Source organism: Fulmarus glacialis, unplaced genomic scaffold (assembly GCF_000690835.1).
Source record: "Fulmarus glacialis isolate BGI_N327 unplaced genomic scaffold, ASM69083v1 scaffold30246, whole genome shotgun sequence".
Lineage (NCBI taxonomy): Eukaryota > Metazoa > Chordata > Aves > Procellariiformes > Procellariidae > Fulmarus > Fulmarus glacialis.
Window position 1 is genome coordinate 5,335 of NW_009216708.1, and position 13,658 is coordinate 18,992.

The 13,658-nt window shown below is 42.6% G+C and overlaps 1 protein-coding gene across 1 annotated transcript; it reads right to left on the reverse strand.

The window, feature by feature from the left end:
• Nucleotides 1-863: 863 nt before the first annotated feature.
• LOC104077973 (protein FAM19A1-like) lies at nt 864-3,645 on the reverse strand. The gene is made up of 2 exons (XM_009579402.1): nt 3,121-3,645; nt 864-1,016 (listed from the first exon to the last, which is right to left on the reverse strand). Exon 2 carries the CDS (start codon nt 1,011-1,013, stop codon nt 864-866), a length of 150 nt encoding a protein of 49 aa, XP_009577697.1. The 5' UTR covers nt 1,014-1,016; nt 3,121-3,645.
• Between the last annotated feature and the right edge of the window lie 10,013 nt (nt 3,646-13,658).

The window sequence follows — 13,658 nt, forward strand, 5'->3', positions numbered from 1 at the left end:
TTTCTAAAGCTCTTAAAACCTCTCCCACCTTTCTTTGGATCCAAATTTGTGAAGCAACATTCTTGGCCGATCTAATTTTAACCAGACGTAATACTGTGCTAGAATATGCCAACTCCTCAATTTTTAACCCGGCACATATTCTTCAAAGTGCAATTAACAGTTGAAAAAGTTACGTGAGCCATTTCTATTAATAAAAACACAATAAAATTACTAATGTGCAGTCTCTGTGGATCACAACAAAGTAAGCTGCATCCTCCACTGCTAACCTGTGGGATTTATTCTGACTTTACAGGCATTTAACTCTATGGAAAGACAGTCCCAAATTCTCCTCTGGGCTGCACTTTTGCAACCCCATCAATTTTCAGAGGTAAACTTGAGAACCTTAGAATAACCGTCTCTCTCATTTATGCTAAGGCAAACACCCGATCTCCAGTAAACACTAGTGACTATGAGTGAGATTTGGTGCCAGTACTTGAAGCAACAAACCCATGTCCAGTTTGGGTCAGATACTGCAAAGTTATCCAAACTTCTGCTGTCACAATGTCTTTCAGAGTTACACACCCACTCCAGAACCGCATGAAATGGGGAGAAGGGGAGCTAGAAATAAGGATAGAGAAAGAGACAGAGAAACTAAATGGTTATCCAAAATGGGATTCCTGTGTTGGGAAGTTGTTAGAGGATGACGTTAAAGGATGAATATTCCAAAATCAGATTGGTAAAGCACAACACGTTAGACCAACCCAAAAAAGACGCTGTGCAATATAAAGGCAAGCAACTCATAAAAGTTAAATGATAAAATGGATTTTATGATTATTCAATCATTTATCACAACAGACATAAGCACAGGCAGAAAACCTGCAATCTTATGGCATTGCACAGCTGATCTCAGTCCTACCTGGTCTGTGCAGGTGATGCTGCTGGAAAGTGTGATGGAGGGACCCCTGACAGAGCAGCATTGCACAGGCACTTATCCACAAATACAGGACCCAGGACATTGCAGAGACCACTGCCATTCTCTAAACAAAATATTAGACAGACATTATTATCCATTGCCTTACAGCACACAGAATAGTCAGCTTTCATTACAACACTATTTTTAATCTTTTTTTTTAAATTTTTTTATTTTTTACTCCTTTTGCTAAATGTCTTTTGTCTCTGGGTTATTATTCCCTCCCCTGCAGGATGCAATTGTCATACAGAAAAGGTCATGTCCAAAAAGGACAGTTGAGGTAACAAGATGTCAACATAGGAGCCTGGATAACTTTAATAATTCAGTGGTAAAAATGAAACTGTAATGATCTGAGGACTAAAAAAAACTGAAACCAGTGTAAATAGAAGGCTGAAAAATATTCCCACACTGGTCCATAGTGAATTCACAAGGAAGTTAAAAAAAAAAAAATCACATGGCCAGCTAAAACATGATGTCCAGACAGTATCAAAACTACTTTAAACACATTACAGATAGGCATACAACATCATCAGATATCTGAGATACATTTCAAAAATACTCCAGCCCCAAGACTGGAAGGCTAATACTCATCCAGAAGGTAACAGTTTGTTCTTGACTTTTGCAAGCATTAATTTTTAATCGTGATGCTGTCTGCTAAACAAAGTAATTGTTTCTCAGAATTATGTTCTAATCCCCAGATGAAATCAGCTTCCTTTTGTTCGACCTATGTGTGTAAAGGGACTGGAGTATGGCCAGACTGAATTTCATACGTACTCTATAAAAGATTTGATCTTTTCACAAAGCACATTGTGTGAAAATTTTAAAGAGATTCCTATTGCAAAGGGAAACAGCAATTTCTTTGTCTCCCAGCACTGGCATAGTTGGCCATCCAATACAGACAACTGATTTTTCATACTTGTATTCATTACCCTACTAACTGGCTAAATTTCCCTCTGACTTTTTAACTTCAACAGCTCTCTCTCAATGCCTGCAAGGATCAGAAGGTTTGCAAGGCTCAGCTACGCTACACATCGTCCAGTTCCCTTAACAACACCTTCTGCTGCATTTCATATTGCCAAATTAATCAAACTTCAGGTACTCTCCTCATTCAGCCAATGACATGGTGCTGTTTTCTATCTAATAATCCAATCAGCTGAACATCATTTTCACAGAGCAAGAAAGGCTTTGAAAGATTAAACCTCTCACACAGGAAAATCATGTCCTTAAACAAAAATTAAAAAATAAAAAGTCTGTATGTGATGCATCAGGGGGATTACTGCAGTAGGAAAATTAACTACCTTAAAATAGTGAAATACAGTGGTAATAAAATATATGCATATAAAATATTTTTTTGCCCCTGATTTCAAAGAAGCAGACAGTCTTTGGGAAGCTTTTTAAGTCTAATTGGCTGAAAAGAACCACATAAACTGGCAAGTATAATTAATGGAAAATACCAAAACATTATTTTGATCAGCATGAGGCTCTTTCTCTGTACTGAGTGTTTGAAACACTGCTTAGCAGAGAATTAATTTCATTTCCGACTGTTTACTTTGCAGTATACAGTGTACTTTTTCTCCTCTTTTTTTAGACCTATTTATCTTGCAAAATAGATTCAATCTCCTCAGATCAGGGAGCTCCCAGTAGGCTTCCCATGTCTCCAGGAATTAATGCCTTCTTGTCATATTTGGTGCTCCCATGCTTTTTATACAACAAGGTAAGAGGGAAAGGTGACTCTCACATAGTGATATTTCAGGTATTCAGGTTATTTAAACTGAACGTTAAAAATCCTAGCCAAACAGCGAAGCAAAGCTAAACTTCTACAGCCTGCTAAATGCTCCTTGTCTTTGCTCGGGCATCATATTCTTAACCACATGGACAGCAGACTGACTTAACCCACTCAGGCTTTATTATTAGCTCTCTGCTTTCTTCCCCCCCCGCCCCCCCCCCTTTTTTTTTTATAAAAACCTTTCTCAAACTACAGTATTTCAAACTACTTTTGCTCCAAACCCAGCATTTCTTACAAACATTTCTTCATGCACTTGTTTGCCAGCAAACTGCTGTCACATACACACTTTTACACACAGATCATCTTATCATTAGTAAGAAACACACTTATTATCTGATGTGTTCCAGATCTGCTTTGAATCTTAAATCCTAAAGAAGTTCCTTACCTGAGTAATCCGACCAAGAGCAGAGCACTCTATTAGTGTTCATTGGAATGATCTAACACTTTTTAAAATCCATCTGTATCACAATAAGGGATTTTTAATAGCTTCCCAATAATCTTCTTTATCAGGATTAAAAGAAAAAAAAAATCTTTTTCGTTACAAATCCTGTTCCCAGAGTAAAGAAGACATCTGAGCTCTCAGACTGTGCTGTCAGAAAAGTGGCCAAGGTTTGAGGGGTGGAAACCTTCTCATTTTCACCTTTAAATCATCTCCTAGCATCACCTTCTGCTTGATGAGACCTTTGAAGTGATCTTGAGATAATTTGCAGCTTCCAGGATACTTAAGGATGAGGAGCAGTTTATGTTTAACGACAGAGCAGCCTCACTCCAGCGCGGGCAGTGCAGAGTAAGGCAGCTGTACGTACACTGCTATACGATGCTGTAAGTACCGTAGCCTATTTCAATACATCCCTGCTCGGGAAAGTATCACATGCCTTAAAGCGACACAGCCCTCGGTTGCAAGCCCCAGCCAGGCACTCCGCTAGTCGCCGGGCTTAGCAACTGGAGCTGCATTTAAATACCGGCACTCAGACTTTGCACAGAGCAGAAGAGCAGCTGGTTTCGTCTGCGAGAGGCAGGTATGAATGGGCAGAGGAGGGTGGAAGAGCGCTGGTGGAAAGGCAAAGCCGTTGGAGAGGCGAAGGACTAAATACCCAATGAGCAATCTGGGAGATGCGTTAATTCTGCCGGCAGAGGCTTTATTCCCCAGGCGTTGTTCTTACACTTATTCGCAAGAGGCAAGTGAGACTTAAGGGAGTCTCTTCCATTTCACAGGAGAGTGGCACATGCTTGTGAATGGGGAGGGGTGGTGCGGGGAAAGTGTAACAAAAAACAAGGGAGAGACAGGGGAGGGCAGGAGACTCCCACACCCTCCCATGGGCTTTCCAACACCTTGCCACAACTCTGAGTGAAATCTTTCCTTCCAACTCCATTTCCGATGCATCTCGGCAGACAATAGGGAAAGAAACTCCTAAATGCTAAAGCTTGGATACGCCAGATTATTTATTACAGTTATTTATTTATTGTCTACATCTTAAGTGGCCATTTACAGGAATGGAGTGGTTTCCTCTCCCTCTTGTACCATATGTAATTATTTTTTAAAGAGCCATTGTATAGACTCAATACATACTATTCACTTAGCATTACAGCTCTCACGTCTGCCTACAAAAGAAAGAAGGCTTGGAGACAAAACAGAAACTTCCATTTTAAGAGCCCAGGCTACATGCTATAACACAACGTGGGATTTTTTTTTTTCCTTCCCCTTGATAACCTGTGGTAGAAGAGCGTACTACCTTCACTGCCTACCAGCTCCAGACACCAAACAATACTAAATAATAACAGTAATAAGTACCCTTACTCTCAAGGACCTCCTTCTCAGCACCCAAGGACATATATCTCATTGGAGACTCTCACCAAGAGGTACAATGAGCTCACCTGACAGACCATACACTCCTCTGGAGCCACTGTATTTTATTGGGTAATACATATTAAGAGATTGGCCCTGCAGACGAACAGGAACATTACGCTGGTCTCTGCCACAGTGCTCAGAGCAGCTCTTATTACAGCCTTGAAACAATAAAGTGATTGGCAGGGGTGTGTGAAAAAGTGACACAGGAGAGCACTGGCAAGAGACCCCCCCACACACCACAGGCCACCACTGCAGCGTGGCTCCCATCAGGTCCCTGAGCAGTGCTGGGGAGGAGAGGGTGGCTCAGGACAAGCCTTGTGGTGACCAGAGATGCTTTCAAGAGGTCAACATTTTTTTCAGGTGCTTTGTATGAAATCACATGGCACAAGTATGGTTGGGGATATAATGTTCTGTTTAATAAATGTTTTCTTGTTTTCCCCAAGAATTTCCTTAGACACTGGAAGAAGGCCAAGAATGGGGCAGTTGCTGCTACTTTCTGGCCTCAGAAGGGTTTAGAAGTGTCCAAGAAAGCTGATGAGAGGCAACCAAGGCACACCAAGTACCTTTAAGTACTGATGAGCGCGGAAACAGGACCTGGGATCAGGAGCAGCCCGTAGCAGAAGGTGGTGGGTGGCAGGCTGCTGTGGTTTGCTGCCAAAGCCACAGGGAAGCCCATGACCTTCCCTCTTTCCATGGCAATATGGAAAGCTTTCTGCAGCACCTGAGAGCGGCAGGTTATGGGAATTTATTTTAAAATAACACCTGTTTAACAAGACACATTCCCTCTAGGGCTCGCGGGGAAACTACAAGGGAAAGGGTATGGAGTGGGGAGGTGCGAAGCAAGAGGAGAGAGAGAGGGGCCTCAAGAAGCAAATAAAATCTTCTAGGAAACTGAAAGGCCTTGTGGACAGCAGGAGGAATCAGACAAATTGTGACCACACACCTTGGCAGAGTAGGCAGGGACAGATTTATGCAAGATACAGATTTATGTAAGGTACAGCAGAACTGTCACTCTGCCAAGCGCTGCTAACTCCCAGCTCCATGAGGCTAATGCCACCGTAACCCCTGACAGATGCTGCTATTGCTCAGGACAAGCTCTGCAGAAACGTGGGACATGTTGCTTCTGCAGGGTAGGGGGGAGATCAGAGGGACAGAAGAGAATATTAAACAGGCTGCGCTTGCAGTCTCTTCCCTGCCCTGGCTCCCAACATAAAACAGGAACAGAGGAGTCCTTGGCAAATCTTGCAGAAGCATCCTCACATCTGCTTTGACATCTTTGCTGCCAATTTTAACCTTCTGTGGACCAACGAGACATGAAACAGCTCCTCTTACCCTGCTTTCAGCTAGGCACAGTGTCATCTTCACCTGATGCTTTAGTTAGCCTCCTCACTTCAGGAGTCACTGGCTTTGACAGGAAGGGGATGATGCTTTACATGTGCCCATGGGCTCATGTGTTGAATGTGGAGCTACTAAAACTGACATATTGGAAAGAAAATAGGAAGGAAAAATAAGACACTACTGAAAAGTCTGCACACTTCAAAATCCTTTGTCATCAAAAGGGAAGGCTGAAAGAGTAGTTTGTCTCTAGAAAGAGGGTAGATGGGGCAAAAGGTTGTGTCAACCATCCCGTGCAATGTCAGCTCTCTCCAGCACTGGGCAGGACCGATCCGGGCCCTGCAGAGGGGCAGAAGAGCCTTTGGGTTACATGGTCTACGCCTGGCCTCTGGGAGATGAAGCATCAAAAGGAAGTCCTTCCACCTCCACTCTGATATCTGATGGCAAACAGAAGAAACGACAGAGACCGGGACCTGAGCTGTCTTAGTCAGAGGCATGGAAAACTGCCTATCCACAGCTCTGATTGAAAGACTCCATGGGGTTGCTGGCAGGATTGCCAAAAGCAGACCATTACACTGGCATGATATTTCCAAGGTGAAGGTAGGTTGCAAGGGGTCAGCAGGCATAAAACTGCCTTTGAGGCAGGCTGCCTCACACACGAGGATTGTATTCACAAGGAGAATAGCCTTTTCCTCCTGGTTCCACCATTCATCTAGAGATGCCAAGTGAATGACAAAAGTAGGCAAATAAAAATAAATGCTCTTCACTGCCTGAACCTCTATTTATCACAATTTTCTGTGCACACAGAAAAGGAAAGCATATGCAACTCAGGCAGACTCATACAGACAGCAGATTGGTACTTGCACCCAAATAAGGGCCTCTGGCCTCTGCTTTCTGCATGCTGCCTCCTCTGCCTCTCCACCTCCCCCACACGCTCCTTTTCCCCATGTAGAGATTTAACATGACAAATCCCAGGCATGTATTTTACAGGGTCTGAAGAAGGCTTGCCACCTTTGAAATGCAAAGCTCATTAGTTCTAGTGCTGCTGGGACAATGAAGCTTTGCTTTTCACAGATTGTGTTCTCCATCCATCCCAGCTGCTTCCACCTACCCTACAAAGCTCTTTCCTACAGACCCAAACTCAGTCTTGGTTGCTGCCTGGGCAACAGGCACTGCACATTGCAGCTCCTCAGTACCTACATGTTCCTACTCCAGGTGAGCCAAGTGTAGTCTAACAGCAAGTTTTACCTTAACCTCCACTGAAAGCCAAATTACTGACTCTCTTGTCTTATGTCCACAACATTTATGGAAGTTTTTTTTTAAATCCGACAGAGCAGAAGTTTTGCTTGGCCTGCTAGCCTCCCCATGCAGCTTGTCCTCCATTGAAAACCAGCCCACATGGAAAACCAGCATCTGTGTGCATGAAGATTGATCTGCCTACACATAATAGCCTGAACAGCAACCACAAAGCCCAGAGTAAAACCATCCAAGGAGCAATCCTCATCCAGGGCCCTAAGCCTCCCTGTGTGTTTCTGGCTCTTGGTTTCTTTCCCCAGTGGAACAGGGAGCACAAACACTAAAGCAGGATTCTTTTGGGACAGGGAGAGCACAAGATCTACGGGCTTCCTAGAAATCAGCTGTGGACACAGCTTTGCCCAGACAAACACTTATATGCCATGTTCAATTCATACGAGTATAGCAATGTTTGGCATTTTACATGCACATCCCCTGTGCTCAGCCAGATGCTCACAGCAGTGCTCTGCTTCCTTTTAGCACTTTCAATATATTCCCAGGAAAATCTTCCCTGCCCTGAGACTTCCCTTCCTCAGTCCTCACCACTTTTCCTCCTCTCTTGAAGGACATCTGGTCCAACCTCAGTGACTGAACTGAAGTTATTCCATTTCCTTCCTATGTCTTACACAACAGCATTAAATCCTTTAGTCTCTATTGTCAGGCTTTCTTCTCCTTTAGCTTTTCCAGTAGCAAGAGAAGACGCACTGACTTTCCTAGAGGTAACCATGATGACCATGCAAAGCTCAGCCAGAAAGCCACACAATTTTTCATGAAGGAATAACATCGAAGAGATTTGGCGATTCATCTGTCTGCGACTACAGCCTCTGCTGGCCAAACACAAAGACTATACACATCAAAAGCCTAAAGAAGTAGAGCTGAACAACAACACGTGCAGGGAAACCATTTCCCATGGGAGCCCAGGGGCTGGTTCAGACAGTTATTGTCCCACCTCAATTACAGAGTGCCAGGAAATTTGCTCTGTTCCCAGCATGGGTGCAGCTACGTAGGCATAGGGGACTGGCCAAGAACAGAGCAACACCAGGGAACAGTGCAACACACTTGACGGAGAAGCTCTGCTTGGCACCCAGAAACCTGGTGGCTCCTTCCTACCCTCTTATCTCCTGCCATATTGCTGCAGCGCCTCTCTCCTTGCTACCTCAGCCACACCAACCTTGCTTAGCAGAAGCAGCAGTTTTGCCAGCCATCCCCCCCCTCAAATGTACAGGGAAGATCCAACCAGCAAGATGTCATAGCCAAAGCCATTAGAAAAAAAAAAAAACAAACAACAAAACAACAAACCACAAGAGCACCATAAGTAGCTTGTACTGGAAAACAATGAAGAATTAAATAACAAGTCTGAATATTGACAAAAGCAGGGAGAAGAGAGAGCAGAGCACAAAAGGAAAGATTTTCACAGTTATTTTTCCCAGCCTACCTCAAAGGTGCTGCTATTCCCTGTTAAAGGGATGTCTGGTCTTCACAATTACTGTGTTTGGGAGGCAAAGATTCTGCTTCTTACAGTTTTTCCATGCCTAAGAGAGGAGAGAAAGAAAAAAAAAGAACACATCTATATTTGTCAAGGAAGTTTATATCAGAAAGTTTGTGTCCTAGTTATTTTTAAAGTATGTAGGACAACACACAAAAAAATCTCAACCCTTATCTATAACTTGCCATTAGCCAACAAGATCAGTACTTGCTAAGGATTAACAAGATGAATTATCTGTGCAGCACATTATCATCGTGCAACAAAATTTCAATAACACTCAGTATATTCAAAATACAACCATAAAAACATGACTTTGCTTGGGATATCATGGCAGGTAAACATAACCTTCATATAATGGAGACGAGTTGTTTATTTAGTTTCAGTTCAGAGATGCCAAAAAGCAAAGAAATCTTAATTAAAACAGCCCTAGAGTGATGTCAGTCACAGTGTTCTTGTCAAGAACTGTTATGCTTTATCAGCTATACATTAGCTGGAGAGATCATCCTGATCTGAAAATCCAGAATCTCCTCTTCTCATTGATTCTCAACTTCGGCATAGCACAAACTCAACAGCCTTCAGCCCAGACATTCTTATAGTAGCTTAGTTGAACCCATTACATGAAATACTATTGAAATATTCCTAGTTTCAGAACAAACTATTACTATTGTCAGTGTGCAGTTGCCTTTCCAGAGCAGCTAAAACCACATTACATGCAAGACCCATCTACAGCAGACAAATCATGGGCCAGAGTGCATGAACTAAAAATTAGTATAGCTATAGTCAGAGAGGACACTTGGTATTTGATTTATCAGTTTCAGTATGTCAAATATCAGTCCCCAAGCACAGGTTTAGTATTTACTTTTGCTGCTGAAAAGTAAATTTTTACATTAAGGTACACGTGTTTTCAATAGTCACAACATAAATAAAATAAATCTAACGGAAGCAAAGCAACTGAGACACTCTGGGAGGCAAATTCACTGTGGTGAGTTCAGACATGGTCACTGGGCTGTCTTCACCCCCTCTAGGCTTGCTATGTTCCTACCTTTCAGTTAAACTTAACAAACAATAGGTCTCCATTTTCTCTAGGTAATGAAAAAAGGAGGTTTCAAAAGCAGCTAAGGTAAGCTGCTTCTGTCAAAGCTCACATAATTTAGACACCAGCATAGAAATGGGGCTATCTAGGAAACAAATTTCTCCTTATAGCATTGCAGCAAGTCACCCCCAGCTCGATACCCCATCTCCTTCCCAGCTGTGCTGTGGCAGACTCTCCCCTGGCCCAGCCAACCAGCCTCCCACATTCTCCTAGCATAGGGAAACTAATGGGAAAAGCAGCCAGGACCCATAGCAGAAAGGTTCCTCGCACAAATCAAAGCTCAAAAATACATCAACTCTTACCTGGCTACCCCCTACCCAACATCACTGGGAAAAGAAAGAGCTTCCCTAACACAACATGAAAGCCCAAATCATGAACACAACCAGGAACCCACTCCTCCAGCCCCAAAAGTCTAGTTTTCAAGCACCAACCTTGAGAGAACAGGTCTGAGCTCACAGGCAGGCTTAACTCTTTTTTCTGTCCCCCTCCAACTCAGAAACTTCTTTCTATAAATTTTTGATGGCAGTTGCTGCTGCCCCCACTCCTGGAGCAGACAACACCATAACCCCACCCTCCTCACAGATTGGGAGTTTTATATTAACTCAAACCACCTGAGTCTTTAAAGGGTCCACACCTGGCACAGGGATGAGCTCGTTTGAAGGCTCAAAAACTATCAGGTGCAAACTATTTTTTGGTTAGAGTAAATCCCAGTGACAAGGCACAACCAGGCTGATTTGGGAAATATGCCAGGATGGTTGTTCTGTGTGCTAGGGAACACTGCATGGAGCTCTCCTATGAGCTTAATGCCTCTCCTGGCCGTGAAATGTCTCCAGGCACCCAGGTGCTCCGGTACACATCAAATGCACATCCTGGCACAACCCAGCACCTGTGCTCAGAAACATCTTATTTTGGAAAGAAAGCTTTGGCTGGCACCTCTGCAAAAGGCAAATGCAAGGAGCCAATTCAGCTCTGCAGTGTTGCACTTCTGGTCTTTGTAACTCCAGGTGCTACCCTGAAAATAGCACTTTAAAGTCTACCAATTCTGCATTGGCCGCAGCTGCAGAGGAAATCTCAGCTCTTATATTACACTAGGGGATTGACCAAATAGCTTATTTGCAAACCTATGTATTTGCTTCCACTTTATCACAAAGAAAGCCAGTGGTGGAAAAAATATTAACAAATTGAGAGGTTGCTACTTGCCCCCTGCAGTGTGAACTCTTATAATGGATTCACTATATGATCTTAAATTATACTTCAGTTTATTACTTCTAAAATGCCCTGGATTTTGCAAGGGCAGGGTGTGGCTTCCACACACCTATTTTAGCATGCTTCGAGATCCTCAGATTAGAGGTGCTACATAAGGAAATTTGGTTGTGGATGAAATACACTAGTGTGCAATACTATAGCCTAGGGTTTATAGGAAAATCCTTGAAAGGGACAATTTCTAATTTCAGTTATGTTCATTAAAAAAAAAAAAACTAACCAACAAAAAAAATTAGAAAGCAACACAAAAGACACCCTTAAAGAGGTGGAAACAAGCTATTGGGGAAAGTTCTCCCACTGGAACAAAAAGAAGTGAGAATCAGCATGAATCATAGAATCTTAGAATGGTTTGGGTTGGAAGGGACCTTTAAAGGTCATCTAGTCCATCGCCCCTGCCACGGGCAGGGACATCTTCAACTAGATCAGGTTGCTCTTAGCCCCGTCCAACCTGACCTTGAATGTTTCCAGGGATGGGGCATCTACCACCTCTCTGGGCAACCTGTGCCCGTGTTTCACCACCCTCAATGTAAAAAATGTCTTCCTTATATCTAGTCTAAATCTACCCTCTCTTAGTTTAAAACTATTACCTACTCTATCACTACATGCCCTGCTAGAAAGTCTGTCCCCGTCTTTCTTATAGGCTCCCTTTAAGTACTGAAAAGCCGCCATAAGGTCTCCCTGAAGCCTTCTCTTCTGCAGGCTGAACAACCCCAGCTCCCTCACCCTTTCTTCATAGGAGAGGTGTTCCATCCCCCGATCATTTCTGTGGCCCTCCTTTGGACCCGCTCCAACAGGTCCATGTCTTTCCTGTGCTGAATATAATACACAGCAGCCAATACTTCCCTGATGCCATCACTTTAACAAACACAATACCTTAAGATTTAACTCCTTGTCACAGCTATGGGCTTTGTCATTACTTAAGAGAAACACTCCAAGCACTCCCTTCCACACCTCATCTGCTTGTTTGCAGGGCTGGGCAGAGAGCTGCAGCCAGAGCCACGTGTGCTGTACTAGTGCTGGAAATGGTTAGTTTCTAAGGAATTAGTGCATGAAATGAGCATGGAAAAAAAATGATATACTGTTCTGCCTTTACTTCAAAACAGGTTGGTTGATTGACAGCAAACCCTATATAATAATTCCTTCCAGGCAGATGGCAAGATCACGATTTGCTCTTCAGTTGCAGCTTTCTGCTGCCTCTCACAAGCAACCTAGCTACATGATCTACCAATAAGAGGGTCTGGGCTGTTTTATGTGTGTTTTACAATGCTCACATCAGAACATATGGATTAATATTGTGACTAGTTCTCGTATTCCATTTTGTAAAAATTTGCCTTGAATTTGCCTCCAATATCTCATAGCTGATCATACGTAGATAATAGCTTCAGAAATCCACACAAAAGCAACTTGTAAATTCCTACATCACCCCTGACAGACAATACTCTTTTGAATGTTTGCGTAGGTGTTGAAAATCTTGCCATACATCTCGAGCTCTCTCAGCACATATTGTTTTTAGGCTGCCATCTGCTAATGCACAGTTCCACCCTAAGAGAGATGCAGGAGTGCTCCAATCTCCAGTCTGTTCTGTTTTCAGATTTACTTTTTTATTTCTTCCAATTCCCAACACTCAGATTCTGTCATTCTTAACCCTGACTGTAGTTAGAAAGTTCAAGAGACCCGTTCACACCACTGCTAATTTTCAGTGATAAAGAACATTTATTGAATGCGTATCCAGGCATCTGCTTTAATGAACCAAAGCAATGCTTCGTGCAGTGGTGTCCCTGGAAGCAGATTCATTTGTCTCCGTGTCAGCTGGTATGCACGTAGGGAGGTGCTGCACCGATCAGGAACTTCTGAAGCACCTATTTTCAGTGCATGTATACTAAAAGCGTGTGTATTAAGTTGGTGGCAAGGGAAGAAGACAACTCCCAAAGAAATTATGTGGGTAACATCTTGAACAAAGCAAGCCATGCACATCACAGTGCAGAATGTTGGGATCTAATTATCATAGTAAATAAGGAATGATGAACATTATACTTGACTGATTTTGTTCTTCACTGAAATTGTCAGCAGTACTCTTTGTCTTTCTCTTGATTTTGCTTCACTACCAAGCACATTAGCAAAATTTGTAAGATGATATTTAATTCTATTTTTTTGTTAGAAAACAAATTTATAAGGGATAATTTATGTTAAGTTTGCTATGTGGGATCCACCACTAAAATATATTGGAAGCTACAAATTTAACTCTAGGAAACTGAGGAGTATGTTATCACATGCCAGCTGAAATTTATCTGCTTTGATCCTTTTTCTATATTCCTCTTCTCCCACACATCCCTTTTACTACCCCACCTTCTTCTCCGGTTTTCAAAGATTTTGTTGTCATTTGCTTCTGAATAAAATACTAGATTCTTTTGGCATTGTAGGCTCTGTACATCAAATGGTTGTTCATGTCACACCCTGACTTCTGTGCAGCAAGCAGAGAAGTCAGAATAAGTGAGTATATACAATGGCACAGAAGTCCTTCCCATATTGCTTGCAAAGCATGAAAGTGAATAAAAGAGGACCAAGAAAAGAAAATACAGATTGGAAAATGAAAATATAAAGGGG